This window comes from Pelmatolapia mariae, linkage group LG18, assembly GCF_036321145.2.
Source record: "Pelmatolapia mariae isolate MD_Pm_ZW linkage group LG18, Pm_UMD_F_2, whole genome shotgun sequence".
Classification (NCBI taxonomy): Eukaryota; Metazoa; Chordata; class Actinopteri; order Cichliformes; family Cichlidae; genus Pelmatolapia; species Pelmatolapia mariae.
In genome coordinates this window covers 37,479,552-37,493,669 of record NC_086243.1, presented here as the reverse complement: position 1 = coordinate 37,493,669, position 14,118 = coordinate 37,479,552, and the positions used below count along the sequence as shown (strand labels likewise).

At 47.7% G+C, this 14,118-nt stretch overlaps 1 protein-coding gene across 1 annotated transcript; it reads right to left on the bottom strand.

The window, feature by feature from the left end:
* Position 1: 1 nt before the first annotated feature.
* On the bottom strand, positions 2-12,863 carry riok1 (RIO kinase 1 (yeast)). Its single transcript, XM_063462278.1, has 17 exons — positions 12,715-12,863; positions 11,954-12,116; positions 7,340-7,445; positions 6,732-6,801; positions 6,605-6,647; positions 6,342-6,434; positions 6,154-6,266; positions 5,961-6,041; positions 5,649-5,735; positions 3,611-3,748; positions 3,434-3,537; positions 3,228-3,334; positions 3,074-3,139; positions 1,885-2,001; positions 1,736-1,789; positions 1,387-1,509; positions 2-246 (listed from the first exon to the last, which is right to left on the bottom strand). Exons 1-17 carry the CDS (start codon positions 12,765-12,767, stop codon positions 136-138), a joined length of 1,629 nt encoding a protein of 542 aa, XP_063318348.1. The 5' UTR covers positions 12,768-12,863; the 3' UTR covers positions 2-135.
* Positions 12,864-14,118: the final 1,255 nt, after the last annotated feature.

Here is a 14,118-nt window from a genome sequence, read left to right as displayed (position 1 = left end):
ATCATGGGAAAAAACTTTATTTGTACAAATTAACAGAATAAAGTTTCTGTTGTTCATAAAGTTCACTAGCAGCGGCTCTCAGCTCTGCTCGCTGGTGATTGGCTGTCAGGTGGAGGTTGAGGCAGGAAGTACTCATCATCTGCCCTTCTTCATCTTGGCCACCTTCTCCTTCCTCTTCTTCACGTGTTTGGGTACTTTGGTTCGACGTTTCTCTCGCTGAGCCTCCTTCACCATCTTCTTCCTCTCCTGAAAGGAAACATGGCGAGACGTGACGTCAGCAACAACGCGCACAACACTTTGACCTCTGACCTGCTGCAGCAGCCATCTTGTTATTAATAACGTGACAGTTCCCAGTGCTCAGAAAGACGGTTTGAACCAGTTTTCTGAGGAGTAACCTGCTCTTCTGCTGTGTGCTTCCTGTTTGTTATTTACTCCTGCAGCCCTCATGACCACGTCTAATAATCGGCCTTGTGTTTGTACATGTGCCACAAAGCTGTGGCTGCTCCACATGCAGGAGGCAAACACAGTCGGAGGAAATACCGACTGTGTTTGCGGAGGAAATACCACGTCTTCAAGCAACTTTAAGAAGTCCAGACGCTTTTCTTTCCAAGCTCCTTAGACTACGATGACCTGGATGACTGAGAACCTTCACAGACACACTGAAGAGGAGCACATACAGGAAGACTTTCACACTTCTCAGAAACACGTGCCATTTAAGCTCCGCCTCTTTGCTCTTCACCGTGTGTAGACCGTGTGTAGACAGACTCATTAAACTATGACATCACTGCTGCGTCATCAGTGTGTCTGTGGGCTTAATAATGTCACATGCCACACACAGACACGCTTCTACTGCAGGTCTCTTTTTAGTCGTGTTTCCATGACGATCACAGAGCGCTACAGAGTTCAAACGAAGCCCTGAAGCCCCATTAATCAGAGCTGGACCCATAAACACGCTCAGCCTCTCTCTAACAAACGGCGGCACCACAGACCTTCAGGCTGTCAGTAGTTTAACCTTGCTGGCAGTGGGCGGAGCAACCCCTCCTAGCCTGCTGGTATCGTTTGTAAAATCTCAGGTGACATCTTTCAGATTTCTTGTGTTGACATCAGTTTCAGAAAACTGGCCTCTGACCTTGAATTCAAAGTCGCTTCAAACTCGTTACACATCTGTGGTGGACGTCGTCTCAATCTCGAGTTGTCGCTTTCACAATCTTGGGTGTGCAAACCTCCCGCCCACCCAGCAGGGTGTCGACACACCCCACAGCCAGCTGCACCTGACGCTGAAACACTAGCACTCGCCCCAGCTGTCTGAGCTAATTCTAGGCCAACCTTCCTTCTGTCGAACAGAAGAGCCAGCTGCAGAAACACCCGAATCAGCTGCTGCTTCACCTTTCTGTCCATCTGAGCATCCTCACTCTGCTGCTGCTCCTCTTCATCCTCCTCCTCTTCATCCTCCTCTTCTTCCTCCTCTTCCTGTGAGGAGGAGCAGTCGTCCTCCAGGAGAGCGGGAACCTGAGGAGACACCAGACAGGTGAGATCACCTGAGCTGTTTAGGCCCTTCAGCATCTGATCAGCTCCCTGTGAGGGAGTGGATCGGTTAGTTCTCCTCTCTGTGGAGCTGCTTAACTGCCCAAATAACTGCCCAGAGGGTTTAAAGATGGCAGCCACGGAGCGAGACCTTCCTCCTAAAATACTCCACGCCCATGCTACGCTAAGGGCCGCCTGACGAGTGACGTACCGTCTGAACTCCAGAGAGGTCCTTCTTCAGCCCTGTCAGCGTCTGATACAGGATCTGAGAGACACAAAATACCTTCATCATCATCATCATCACCACCACCACCACCACCACCACCACCATCATCATCATCATCGATTTGGTGGTCTTACATTGTCATTCTGTCCACTGATGGCCGACTCTTCCTCCTGCGTCCTCATCAGGTCAACGTCACGCTCGTAATGACTCACCTCAGTCAGAGTACGGGGGATGTAGGCCTTTTTAAACACCTGAGGGGTCAGAGGTCAGGAGTGAGACTGGCTCAGAAAGGGCAAACTCATCAGTAGGGATGGGTATCGTTTAGGTTTTATCCGATACCGGTGCCGGTGCTTAAACGGTGCTCAAACCGGTGCTTAAAGAATGGAGAACACAAAATTGGGCCAAAAACCTCTCATGTTTAGCTGTTTTTTTGTAAAAAGATAACAATGTTAGCCTTTTCTGCAGCTATAGGGCATATATGGTATCACTCTTGGCTGGAAGCAGTGCTTAAACAATGGAAAAAACACAAAATTGGTCCAAAAACCTCTCATGTTTAACTGTTTTCCACTTTTTCTTTGGTCATTTTAGCCTTTTTGGCCAGGGTGAAGGGAGTATCTGCCATCAGACAAGAAGACAGCCGCATGTAACTACGATGGTGTTTGCTAGTTCACCTTACATGCATTAATGTAATAACGTGGTTAGCCTACTCAACGTAAATTACACACGAACAACATTAAGCTACTCACGCAGAGAAGAACGGCTGCTGCTGCCATCATCATCCTCATCATTTCTGCTACACTGGCAGGGCTAGGGGTCAGGACTCTACTCTTCGGGTTCTTGGGGGATGTTGCTAACTCCGGGTCCGATAACAGGCACCACACCCGCAGTAGATGTGCTCGGTGTGAGGTCTCGCAGCAAGCTATCAAATACGGCGCATTTCTCGGCTTTTAAAAAAAACGCTATGCGTCGCCAGGTGTTTCATCAGATTCGAGATGTTACCTCCTTTGCACAGTATCACAGTATCAGCTTAAAGCACTTGTTGCAGGCTGCTGAGTTTGCATCTTTTGCTGTGAAGTACAGCCAGACTATTGACCGCTTCGCCTTGGGCATTTTTAATCTGTAGCTCTGCTCTAAAAGAACGTAGGTACCTGGGCCCGCCTACTATCCTCGGAAACGTAAAACGATTGGCTAGAATTGGCTCAGGAAAAAAAAAATAAAGCACCGAAATGTGCGCTGCTTTTCGGTCTGGTTACTACCGTTTATGTCAGAACCGACACCGGTACCCATCCCTACTCATCAGTATAAGCAGCTGTGAGGCGTCACCTCCTCGTCCACGCCATCCTGACTCGATCGCTCCGCCGACGTCCTCTCAGCTGCGATCACCATCGCCTGAACAATCAGAGAGAAGTGCAACAAGTGTCAATAAAACAGGTTCTGCACGTCCTTCTAAAAACATGACCCATGCAGCTTTTAGCACCTTGTCCAGGTACTGGTCGATGTTCTGGCTGGTGATGGACGGGTCAGTGATGAAGTCAAAGAGCTCCTTGACCGTCATCACAGCCACGCCATGCTTCACAAAGAACTCTGGGAAAGAAGACAGTGCAGTCAGAGGCCAGAGCACGGCATCTTCAGGAGAGCCTGCTCTTCACTTTCAGCCTGTTATTGTGAAAGAACCCCTCTCACCATTGATGTTGCTGCAGTCCTTCCGCAGGAACTCCAGGGCGTGAGGATGATCGTGCTCCACCGACTGTGACACATCGATGATGTAAGCGTCTCCATCGTGATACCTGCAGACAGCCGGAAATACATCAAACACACCAAAGGGTCCACAGGAAGTTTACTTTGAAAGAGTCAACTCACAGCATGTTGAACTCGCTGAGGTCGGCGTGGACGAGTCGAGCCTCCTGAAACATCTTCCTCATGTTCTGTATGACCTGCAGGTAGAGCTCCCGAGCCTTCGACTCCGAAAGCGAGGCGTTCTTCAGCAGAGGGGCTGGACTGTCCCATCAATGAAGGAGACAGCGATCAAACAGGAGGAAGGGACTGATTAGGAGTTAGTGTTGGTGGAAATTAAATGTAAATTCGTATAATTCAGTGGACGTAGCGTCCACAGTGGGAGAAACGTTTCAGCTGACTGCAGGTTTACAACAGCACATTTACACAGTGACCTAAACCAGCCCACTGAACCAACTTCAGTTCCTCGATCATTAATATGCAAATTCTCATGATCATTGATCAACAACCACTGATCAATGTCCATGAGTACCATTCACAGAGAGTTGGGGAATGGCTGCAATCACAGCATTGTAAGATGGTGACAGATGTACCCTTAGGCCCCCTCCTCGATTCAGAGATGGTCTTTCCCTTTTCACGTAAATGGCCTCCTTGACTCCGCCCTCAAACCAGCGTTCCTCCCTGTCCAGGATGTGTACATCCTCATCATTGAAAGAGTGTCCACTGGCCTGTAGGTGTAAATAGACTGCAGAGTCCTGGCCTGACGAGGTAGCTCTTCTGTGTTGTGCCATCCTCTTAGCCAGAGGTTGTTTGGTTTCCCCGATGTATAAATCCTGGCAATCCTCCTGCACTTAACAGCGTACACTATGTTACTCTGTTTGTGTCGGGGGACCCGATCCTTGGGGTGGACCAGTTTTTGGCGCAGCGTGTTTTGGGGTTTAAAAGCCACAGAGACCCGGTGTTTAGAAAAAATGCGTCTCAGCTGCTCCGATACTCCTGACACATACGGGATCACTACAGGTTTTCACTTGGGCAGCGGTTGTCCTTCTCTCCTGGATCGGCTGGAGCTTTCTTTAGGTGCCTTTCCAGCTTTGACAAAAGTCCAGCTGGGATAACCACATTTACTCAGGGCCTTCTTGATGTTCTTCTGCCTCCCTGGCCGCTGTGTCAGTGGGGATGGTGTTCGCTCTGTGTTGTAGCGTCCTGATGACACCCAGTTTGTGCTCCAGTGGATGATGAGAGTCAAACCTTAGATACTGATCCGTATGTGTAGGTTTACGGTACACGTCAGCTTTTAGATGTCCCCCATTACTGATGGAAATCTCACAGTCTAAGAAGGCTAACCTGCCACTTTTCATATCCTCCCTGGTGAATTTGATGTGTTGGTCCACCGAGTTAATGTGATCCGTGAAATGTGGAACGTCCTGAGATTTGATTTTCACCCAGGTGTCATCCACATACCTGAACCCATGGCTTGGTGGTGTTCCAGGGTAGGATAGCAAAGCCCTCTTTTCCACTTCTTCCATGTACAAATTGGCCACGATGGGTGAAACTGGGGAGCCCATGGCACACCCATGTTTCTGCCTGTAGAACTGACTTCTTATTTATTCACCTGCTTGCTACATACATGCTACTACTGCACATTCAGCTAATGTGTATATATTATATATAATGTTCTCCCCCCTTTGCACAAGTGGAGGAGCGTGTCAGGTTCCATCTCACTGTGTTATACTTTTATAACTATGCATGTGACGAATAAAGAACCTTGAACCTTGACCCTTGAATCCTGTTTCATCTGCATCTGAGGCTGACTCTCAGGCAGCTCCTGCAATCAGCCATCTCACGTGGTGTTTGCTCACACGTGCACAGCAGCTTCAGGCAGTCCTTACCAAGGTGAACATGTTTGATGCATGTTCAATCATCCAGGTAAGTCCTAAAACACTGATTGTGTTCATCTGGACGTAGCGTTGTCAGAAACCATCACCATCCAGGTGAGTTTCCAGTGTCAGGTGACTGCAGGTTTCTCCAGCCTTATCAAAGATCAGCTCAGTTTGCTGAGCTGAAGACAGCAGCTAGAACTGAAAACTGTTCAACTGTAAAATCACCTAAAAGTCAGTGTAAGACTCTGCTGATGTGATTGATTATTAATCGGACCGATGCTTACACGTTGTCTTTTCCAATGAACCCCATCAGCAGAACATGACTTCTGAGGAGGAGAGGTTCTGGGCTCGGGATTCCCGCCGTCTGCAGCCTGAAACACACACAAACCCTCGAGTTCGACCGGGTTCTAGCAATCAGAACAAGTTCTGACAACGGGACAGGTTCCATGTTTTTAACAGGTTATGCAATCAGAGCGGGTCCATGTTACCAGTAAGAACATCTCTAATGGACTCTAACGCTCGACACAGGCTTTACTGGGTTCTACCAGTCAGAACCAGTTCTGTTTGGTTCTGGGTGTGGTTACAAAGGTTCTGACCTGATGAGGTTCCTCATCTCCTTCTCTGCCCATGTTCTCACCATCTTCCGGGGGTTTCCTTTACAGTACCCATGACGGAACCTGCAGAACAACAGGACAAACTGTTCCTGAAGGAGTCTCCTGCTGTACCTGGAGCCAACAGGAAGTGCTCGCGGTGTACCTGAGCACTCTTCTTCTGTGGTGCCGGACTCACCTGAACTCCCCGCTGACGTACTTGTCGCGGTCTTTGAACAGCAGGATGGACGTCTTGTAGATCTTGATGGCTCTGCTGTCCCCGGCTGCTGTGCTGGCGTGATAAACGTTTGCCTGAGAGGGACGAGTATTGATCAGCGCACGTGTAGCCGTTCAGCGTATTGATCGAGCGATTAGTGAACGTCTGACCTCCTTCCCGGTGCTGATGCAGCCGTTGATCTCGGAGATAATTCCTCGACTCAGCATCTTAAAGAGAATCATTCGAGTTCGAGGGTCTAACACCTGAAGCAGAAGAAAGCATCAGCTGTTTATTGATCTTCACTTTATTGATTATCTTTCACCTCCTGGCAGTTCTTTCCTAAAGAACTCAGTAAAAGCGGTAGCGTCGTATCACAACAACAGTCGCCTCGAGGTGCTCTAGATTGTAGGCCAGAGCCGCTACAGGAACTCACCTGTTCCACTGTGGCTCGATCTGATTTGTCCTTCACTCTGTACCTGTGGAGAGAAGCCAATCAGGATGTGAGTCACAGCAGGAACACCACGGCTGATGGCAGCATCATCGGCTGCTCTCAGACTCACGTGTCGGCTTCCCTCTGTTTCTGCATCGTCGTCACTTTATTGATCACCGAGTCTGCGTAGTTCAGTTTGTCTGCCGGAAAACAAAGACGATCAATCAATTCAATCGATTCCTGATCATAACTAAAAAGCCTACACCAACGTTGGACCAGAGACGCGGACTGGAGGATGCTTCACTGGCTCCAGACCTCCACAGCGGCTTATAGCAGGTCGTTGGGTGCAGGCGATCGATCAATACGATCAATACTGACAATCAGCTGTGAGCAGACAGGTCGCTCTGAAAGGCGGACGAAACGCCACATCGATGTCGTTTAAGAGCTTCACGAAACTAAAAAGCTGTGTGAGCGTGTGTGTTCCTGTCTAGCTATCTTTGTGAGGACCGAAATCTGCATTCTACTATACTTGTGAGGACCAACAGTCACTTGTGAGGACACACACTCACCGGTCCTCACAAGTTTGAAGCCTTTTTGAGGCTCAAAATGTGGTTTTAGTGTCAGGGTTACAATTAGGTTATGGTCAGGGTTAGGGAAAGCATTATGTCAATGAAGGTCCTCACTAAGATAGCTGACCGGGCTTGTGTGTGTGTGTGTGTGTGTGTGTTTGTTTCGTACCCAGGTTGATCTTGTGTTCATATTTCCTCAGAGCTTTGTCAGATGGCGTTGATGACGGCAGCTTCTTATTGGACGGATTCTGTCTGTTGGACTGCAGTCGGAGACTCTGTGCACAAAAATAACTCAGTTTACAACGTCTCACACACACACACACACACACACACACACACACACACTCTTCGGCATCGAGCTAGCACTACAGAAGAGGAGCAACGCTATCAGCTCATTTCTCTTAGCTGACACTTATCAGCTCAACAAACATCAGCAAACACACAAACTGTGTGTTTGCAGTTTGTCTCACAGTGTGTTGCAGCTAAAGGTCCAGCTGCTGTATTTGACAGGCAGAGAAAAGACAGAGAGCTAAGTTCACTCAAAGATGGAGACAGACTAGAAAGAAGGACAGGAGAGGAAGAAGGACGCTCATTTAAAGCTCACATGGAAGTCCTCGTGGTTTTAAATCTGTCACATTGTGTTTGTTCATAAAGCTGCTGCTAATCAAACTGAGGCAGACTGACTGTGTCATTTAAAGGCTGCATGAGAATCCTCTGCAGGATGAACAGGTGAGTTTGCTGCACTGTGATGGGTTTACAGTAGACTGTGTGACTGCTGCACAGGGGCTGTGGGTTCATGCTCATAGTTAGCTTATACCAAGGTATGGAGGGCCAGGAGTACCAAAAACAATTAAGTAGCCCATTAAATAATTAAATGTTTAAGTAATGAATTAAAATGGAAAGAACTATGACTCAAGAATATGAATTTTACAAATTTTACATCTGCTCACATCTGGATGAATCCAGGTGTGTACATCCACAGAGAGCAGCAGGTCAGCTGATCACAGCCTGCACACTAAGAAACTCTACTGGAGCTCTAAGTGGGAATGACGTTGAGTCTTTCCCCCACACTGAGACATTACAGCTGATTTAAAGGTTCCTCCACCTGCTGAATCCACGTTAACCTCTAACTGTACACATGTTCCTGTTTGGAGACAGGAGTCCCCCTCTACAATGGAGGCAACAGGAAATAAAAATAGATAGACTAAAGTTTGTATTCCCATCTATCTATCATTTTATAATTATGTTAATGTAGCACAAGGTTCAGTTAGCTTTGCACAGAAATAGTCCTCCAAGGGACTACTCATCTCCTCAGTTAGTCCCTCTGTTAGCTCCTCTGTTAGCCCCTCTGTTAGCTCCTCTGTTAGCCCCTCTGTTAGTCCCTCTGTTAGCTCCTCTGTTAGCTCCTCTGTTAGTCCTTCTATTAGTCCCTGTTAGCTCCTGTGTCCCTCTGTTAGCTCCTCTGTTAGTCCTTCTATTAGTCCCTGTTAGCTCCTGTGTTAGCCCCTCTGTTAGTCCCTCTGTTAGCTCCTCTGTTAGTCCTTCTATTAGTCCCTGTTAGCTCCTGTGTTAGCCCCTCTGTTAGTCCCTCTGTTAGTCCCTCTGTTAGCTCCTCTGTTAGTCCTTCTATTAGTCCCTGTTAGCCCCTCTGTTAGTCCTTCTATTAGTCCCTGTTAGCTCCTCTGTTAGCCCGTCTGATAGTCCCTCTGTTAGTCCCTCTGTTAGCTCCTCTGTTAGTCCCTCTGTTAGTCCTTCTATTAGTCCCTGTTAGCTCCTGTGTTAGCCCCTCTGTTAGCCCCTCTGTTAGCCCCTCTGTTAGCTCCTCTGTTAGCCCCTCTGTTAGCCCCTCTGTTAGCTCCTCTGTTAGTCCTTCTATTAGTCCCTGTTAGCTCCTGTGTTAGCCCCTCTGTTAGTCCCTCTGTTAGCTCCTCTGTTAGCTCCTCTGTTAGCCCCTCTGTTAGCTCCTCTGTTAGTCCCTCTGTTAGCTCCTCTGTTAGTCCTTCTATTAGTCCCTCTGTTAGCTCCTCTGTTAGTCCTTCTATTAGTCCCTGTTAGCTCCTCTGTTAGTCCTTCTATTAGTCCCTGTTAGCTCCTCTGTTAGTCCTTCTATTAGTCCCTCTGTTAGCTCCTCTGTTAGTCCTTCTATTAGTCCCTGTTAGCTCCTCTGTTAGTCCTTCTATTAGTCCCTGTTAGCTCCTCTGTTAGTCCTTCTATTAGTCCCTCTGTTAGCTCCTCTGTTAGCCCCTCTGTTAGCTCCTCTGTTAGCCCCTCTGTTAGCTCCTCTGTTAGCCCCTCTGTTAGCTCCTCTGTTAGCCCCTCTGTTAGCTCCTCTGTTAGCTCCTCTGTTAGCTCCTCTGTTAGCCCCTCTGTTAGTCCCTCTGTTAGCTCCTCTGTTAGCTCCTCTGTTAGTCCTTCTATTAGTCCCTGTTAGCTCCTGTGTCCCTCTGTTAGCTCCTCTGTTAGTCCTTCTATTAGTCCCTGTTAGCTCCTGTGTTAGCCCCTCTGTTAGTCCTTCTATTAGTCCCTGTTAGCTCCTCTGTTAGCCCGTCTGATAGTCCCTCTGTTAGCTCCTCTGTTAGTCCCTCTGTTAGTCCTTCTATTAGTCCCTGTTAGCTCCTGTGTTAGCCCCTCTGTTAGCCCCTCTGTTAGCCCCTCTGTTAGCCCCTCTGTTAGCTCCTCTGTTAGCCCCTCTGTTAGCCCCTCTGTTAGCTCCTCTGTTAGTCCTTCTATTAGTCCCTGTTAGCTCCTGTGTTAGCCCCTCTGTTAGTCCCTCTGTTAGCTCCTCTGTTAGCTCCTCTGTTAGCCCCTCTGTTAGCTCCTCTGTTAGTCCCTCTGTTAGCTCCTCTGTTAGTCCTTCTATTAGTCCCTCTGTTAGCTCCTCTGTTAGTCCTTCTATTAGTCCCTGTTAGCTCCTCTGTTAGTCCTTCTATTAGTCCCTGTTAGCTCCTCTGTTAGTCCTTCTATTAGTCCCTCTGTTAGCTCCTCTGTTAGTCCTTCTATTAGTCCCTGTTAGCTCCTCTGTTAGTCCTTCTATTAGTCCCTGTTAGCTCCTCTGTTAGTCCTTCTATTAGTCCCTCTGTTAGCTCCTCTGTTAGCCCCTCTGTTAGCTCCTCTGTTAGCCCCTCTGTTAGCTCCTCTGTTAGCCCCTCTGTTAGCTCCTCTGTTAGCCCCTCTGTTAGCTCCTCTGTTAGCTCCTCTGTTAGCTCCTCTGTTAGCCCCTCTGTTAGTCCCTCTGTTAGCTCCTCTGTTAGCTCCTCTGTTAGTCCTTCTATTAGTCCCTGTTAGCTCCTGTGTCCCTCTGTTAGCTCCTCTGTTAGTCCTTCTATTAGTCCCTGTTAGCTCCTGTGTTAGCCCCTCTGTTAGTCCCTCTGTTAGCTCCTCTGTTAGTCCTTCTATTAGTCCCTGTTAGCTCCTGTGTTAGCCCCTCTGTTAGTCCCTCTGTTAGCTCCTCTGTTAGTCCTTCTATTAGTCCCTGTTAGCCCCTCTGTTAGTCCTTCTATTAGTCCCTGTTAGCTCCTCTGTTAGCCCGTCTGATAGTCCCTCTGTTAGTCCCTCTGTTAGCTCCTCTGTTAGTCCCTCTGTTAGTCCTTCTATTAGTCCCTGTTAGCTCCTGTGTTAGCCCCTCTGTTAGCCCCTCTGTTAGCCCCTCTGTTAGCCCCTCTGTTAGCCCCTCTGTTAGCCCCTCTGTTAGCTCCTCTGTTAGTCCTTCTATTAGTCCCTGTTAGCTCCTGTGTTAGCCCCTCTGTTAGTCCCTCTGTTAGCTCCTCTGTTAGCTCCTCTGTTAGCCCCTCTGTTAGCTCCTCTGTTAGTCCCTCTGTTAGCTCCTCTGTTAGTCCTTCTATTAGTCCCTCTGTTAGCTCCTCTGTTAGTCCTTCTATTAGTCCCTGTTAGCTCCTCTGTTAGTCCTTCTATTAGTCCCTGTTAGCTCCTCTGTTAGTCCTTCTATTAGTCCCTCTGTTAGCTCCTCTGTTAGTCCTTCTATTAGTCCCTGTTAGCTCCTCTGTTAGTCCTTCTATTAGTCCCTGTTAGCTCCTCTGTTAGTCCTTCTATTAGTCCCTCTGTTAGCTCCTCTGTTAGCCCCTCTGTTAGCTCCTCTGTTAGCCCCTCTGTTAGCTCCTCTGTTAGCCCCTCTGTTAGCTCCTCTGTTAGCCCCTCTGTTAGCTCCTCTGTTAGCTCCTCTGTTAGCTCCTCTGTTAGCCCCTCTGTTAGCTCCTCTGTTAGTCCCTCTGTTAGCTCCTCTGTTAGTCCTTCTATTAGTCCCTCTGTTAGCTCCTCTGTTAGTCCTTCTATTAGTCCCTGTTAGCTCCTCTGTTAGTCCTTCTATTAGTCCCTGTTAGCTCCTCTGTTAGTCCTTCTATTAGTCCCTGTTAGCTCCTCTGTTAGTCCTTCTATTAGTCCCTGTTAGCTCCTCTGTTAGTCCTTCTATTAGTCCCTGTTAGCTCCTGTGTTAGCCCCTCTGTTAGTCCCTCTGTTAGCTCCTCTGTTAGCTCCTCTGTTAGCCCCTCTGTTAGCTCCTCTGTTAGCTCCTCTGTTAGTCCTTCTATTAGTCCCTCTGTTAGCTCCTCTGTTAGTCCTTCTATTAGTCCCTGTTAGCTCCTCTGTTAGTCCTTCTATTAGTCCCTGTTAGCTCCTCTGTTAGCCCGTCTGATAGTCCCTCTGTTAGCTCCTCTGTTAGCCCCTCTGTTGCATAATCAGGCGTTCAACACATACATCATCAGCTGATCTCCTTTTACACCTGGAAGACTCTGTTTGTTCTTCCACCTCTACTCACTTCCTGTCTCACCTGCAAGCCACCCGCTGCCTGGTTGTATCTTTTGGCCAGATCTGCTGCTGAGCTCCAGGCCCACTCATCCTCATCATCCTCCTCCTCCTCCTCCTCACTGAAATCCTGCTGCTCTGATGAAGGCAGTGCATCACTGATGCGAGTCAGCTCCACTGATTTGACGCTGCAGAACAAAAAAACAAACAACAAAAAACACAGTCAGAGCTGCTGAAATCTCTGCGAAAGTTACTCATACAGCAAACAAGATGTAATGATGAAAGAGGAGGCAGCCCCGGTGCCCCGATGGTCAGGAAGGCAGAGGCCCGAGCTGTGAACTGGTCCCCTCTGTGAAGCTATCAGAGCTCCTCTGTGGGTTAAAGCTGTGGTTCTGTTCTTGTGCCCTGAAGCCTGTCGATTGTATTTATGTAGTAAATGTTAATGAATTTTACCTGCAAATATTGGCCTGAAACAAGAAGCCCTGATGGTGAGAGGCTGGTTTCTGTATGGGACTGAAACACCGACAGTACGGCCATGGAGACTTACACTGAGTGTGTGTGTGTGAGGTGACGTCAGTAAACGTGACAGAAAAGCTCACACATGAAAGCATCAGAGCATCAGCTGCTGCTTCACAGCATATAAACCCAGGCTACACCTGAGGTTACCTGGATAAGACCGAATCCTGCTATGGAGTGCAGGCCTCAGGTGACCCGTTACCATGGTGATTTAGCCAGGCACAGCCTCACTGTTTACAGCGCAGCATCAAAACAAACAAACGAACTCACCTGTCCTCCTCCGCGTCATCAAACTGCCCAGGTACACACGCCGGCTCCGCCATGACATCAAAGCCTCTCACACGCGCACAGGTGAGTGCTGAACCTTCTGGACCGACTGTGCTGCGCCGCTCCTCGTGTTTACGCCACTTCCGGGTTCGACCACGTGACTACGGAGAGCGGCGCGGGTCATATGATGACGTCACATCACATCTACCGATCCGTCTCTCATACACACACACACGCGGTAATCTAGCTTTCACCCAACAACAGGTGTTCTGGGAATCCATCCTACCTGACAAACCAGCCTACCCGTTGTTTCTGCGCATGCGCACAACACGAAATTAAACGGCGAACCGTCCTACCTTTATGAATAAGAAAAATTATCTGACGGGTAAAATTACGTGCCAAACCATGCTACCTTTGTGAATGTGACCTACAAGCACACTTTAACGGGTAAAATGAAGTGACAAACCGTCCTGGCTGTATGAATATGAGCTACAAGCACACTCTGATGGGCAAAGTGGCAAACCATCATACCTACTGAAATTGGTGCTGGAATTACTCTGTGACAGCAGAAATGTGCATAAACTACTTACGGTAGGACGTTTTGCCAAAGTAAGATGGTTTGTCATCCTTGAGGCGACTGTTGTGATTTGGCGCTATATAAATAAAACTGAATTGAATAGTCAGAACACCCAGTGAGGAGACAAGATTCTTTTCAGCCATGGATCTAACAGATCTGGAGGTGTGGCGATTTGTTTTAATAAGTTCCCAGGGGAGATTATAACTTACAAAGCTGATAGAGAGGGCCATTGGTTGACTGCAGTTTTGAAGAGTGAAGGTATATTTCTAATTGTCACAAATCTTTATGGACATAATAATGAGGGTCAAAATAAAAGTCTACTGGAAAATCTAACAAATGTTATTTCAGAGTTTAAAGTTATGTAGCCCACAGATTACATCCTAGTAGGAGGAGACTGGAACATGACACCAGATGAATGGATGGACAGATGGCCTCCTCGCTTAGGAAGGAGGCAACAGAATAATATTATTGAGAACTTTGCTAGTGATAATAATTTTACAGACATTTGGAGAAGTTTGAATCCTGGAGTTAAGAATTATTCATGGTTTAAACCTAGTGGAGAAAGCAGGTCAAGAATTGATTATCGGTTAGTGAGCGATGACATTTTGAGGTGTACTTCACAATCTAAAATCTCCAAAGCACCCCTATCTGATCACTGTTTCATTGATCTTGTCTTAGAACCAACAAGGATGAGACGTAGTAGCAGGGGATATTGGAAATTTAATGCCAGCCTTTTAAATAGGGACGAGCATTGTCATAAAATTAGACATGTAATTACAGATATTAAAAATGATGACTCTGAGGTGGGTAATATACAGAAATGGGAATTT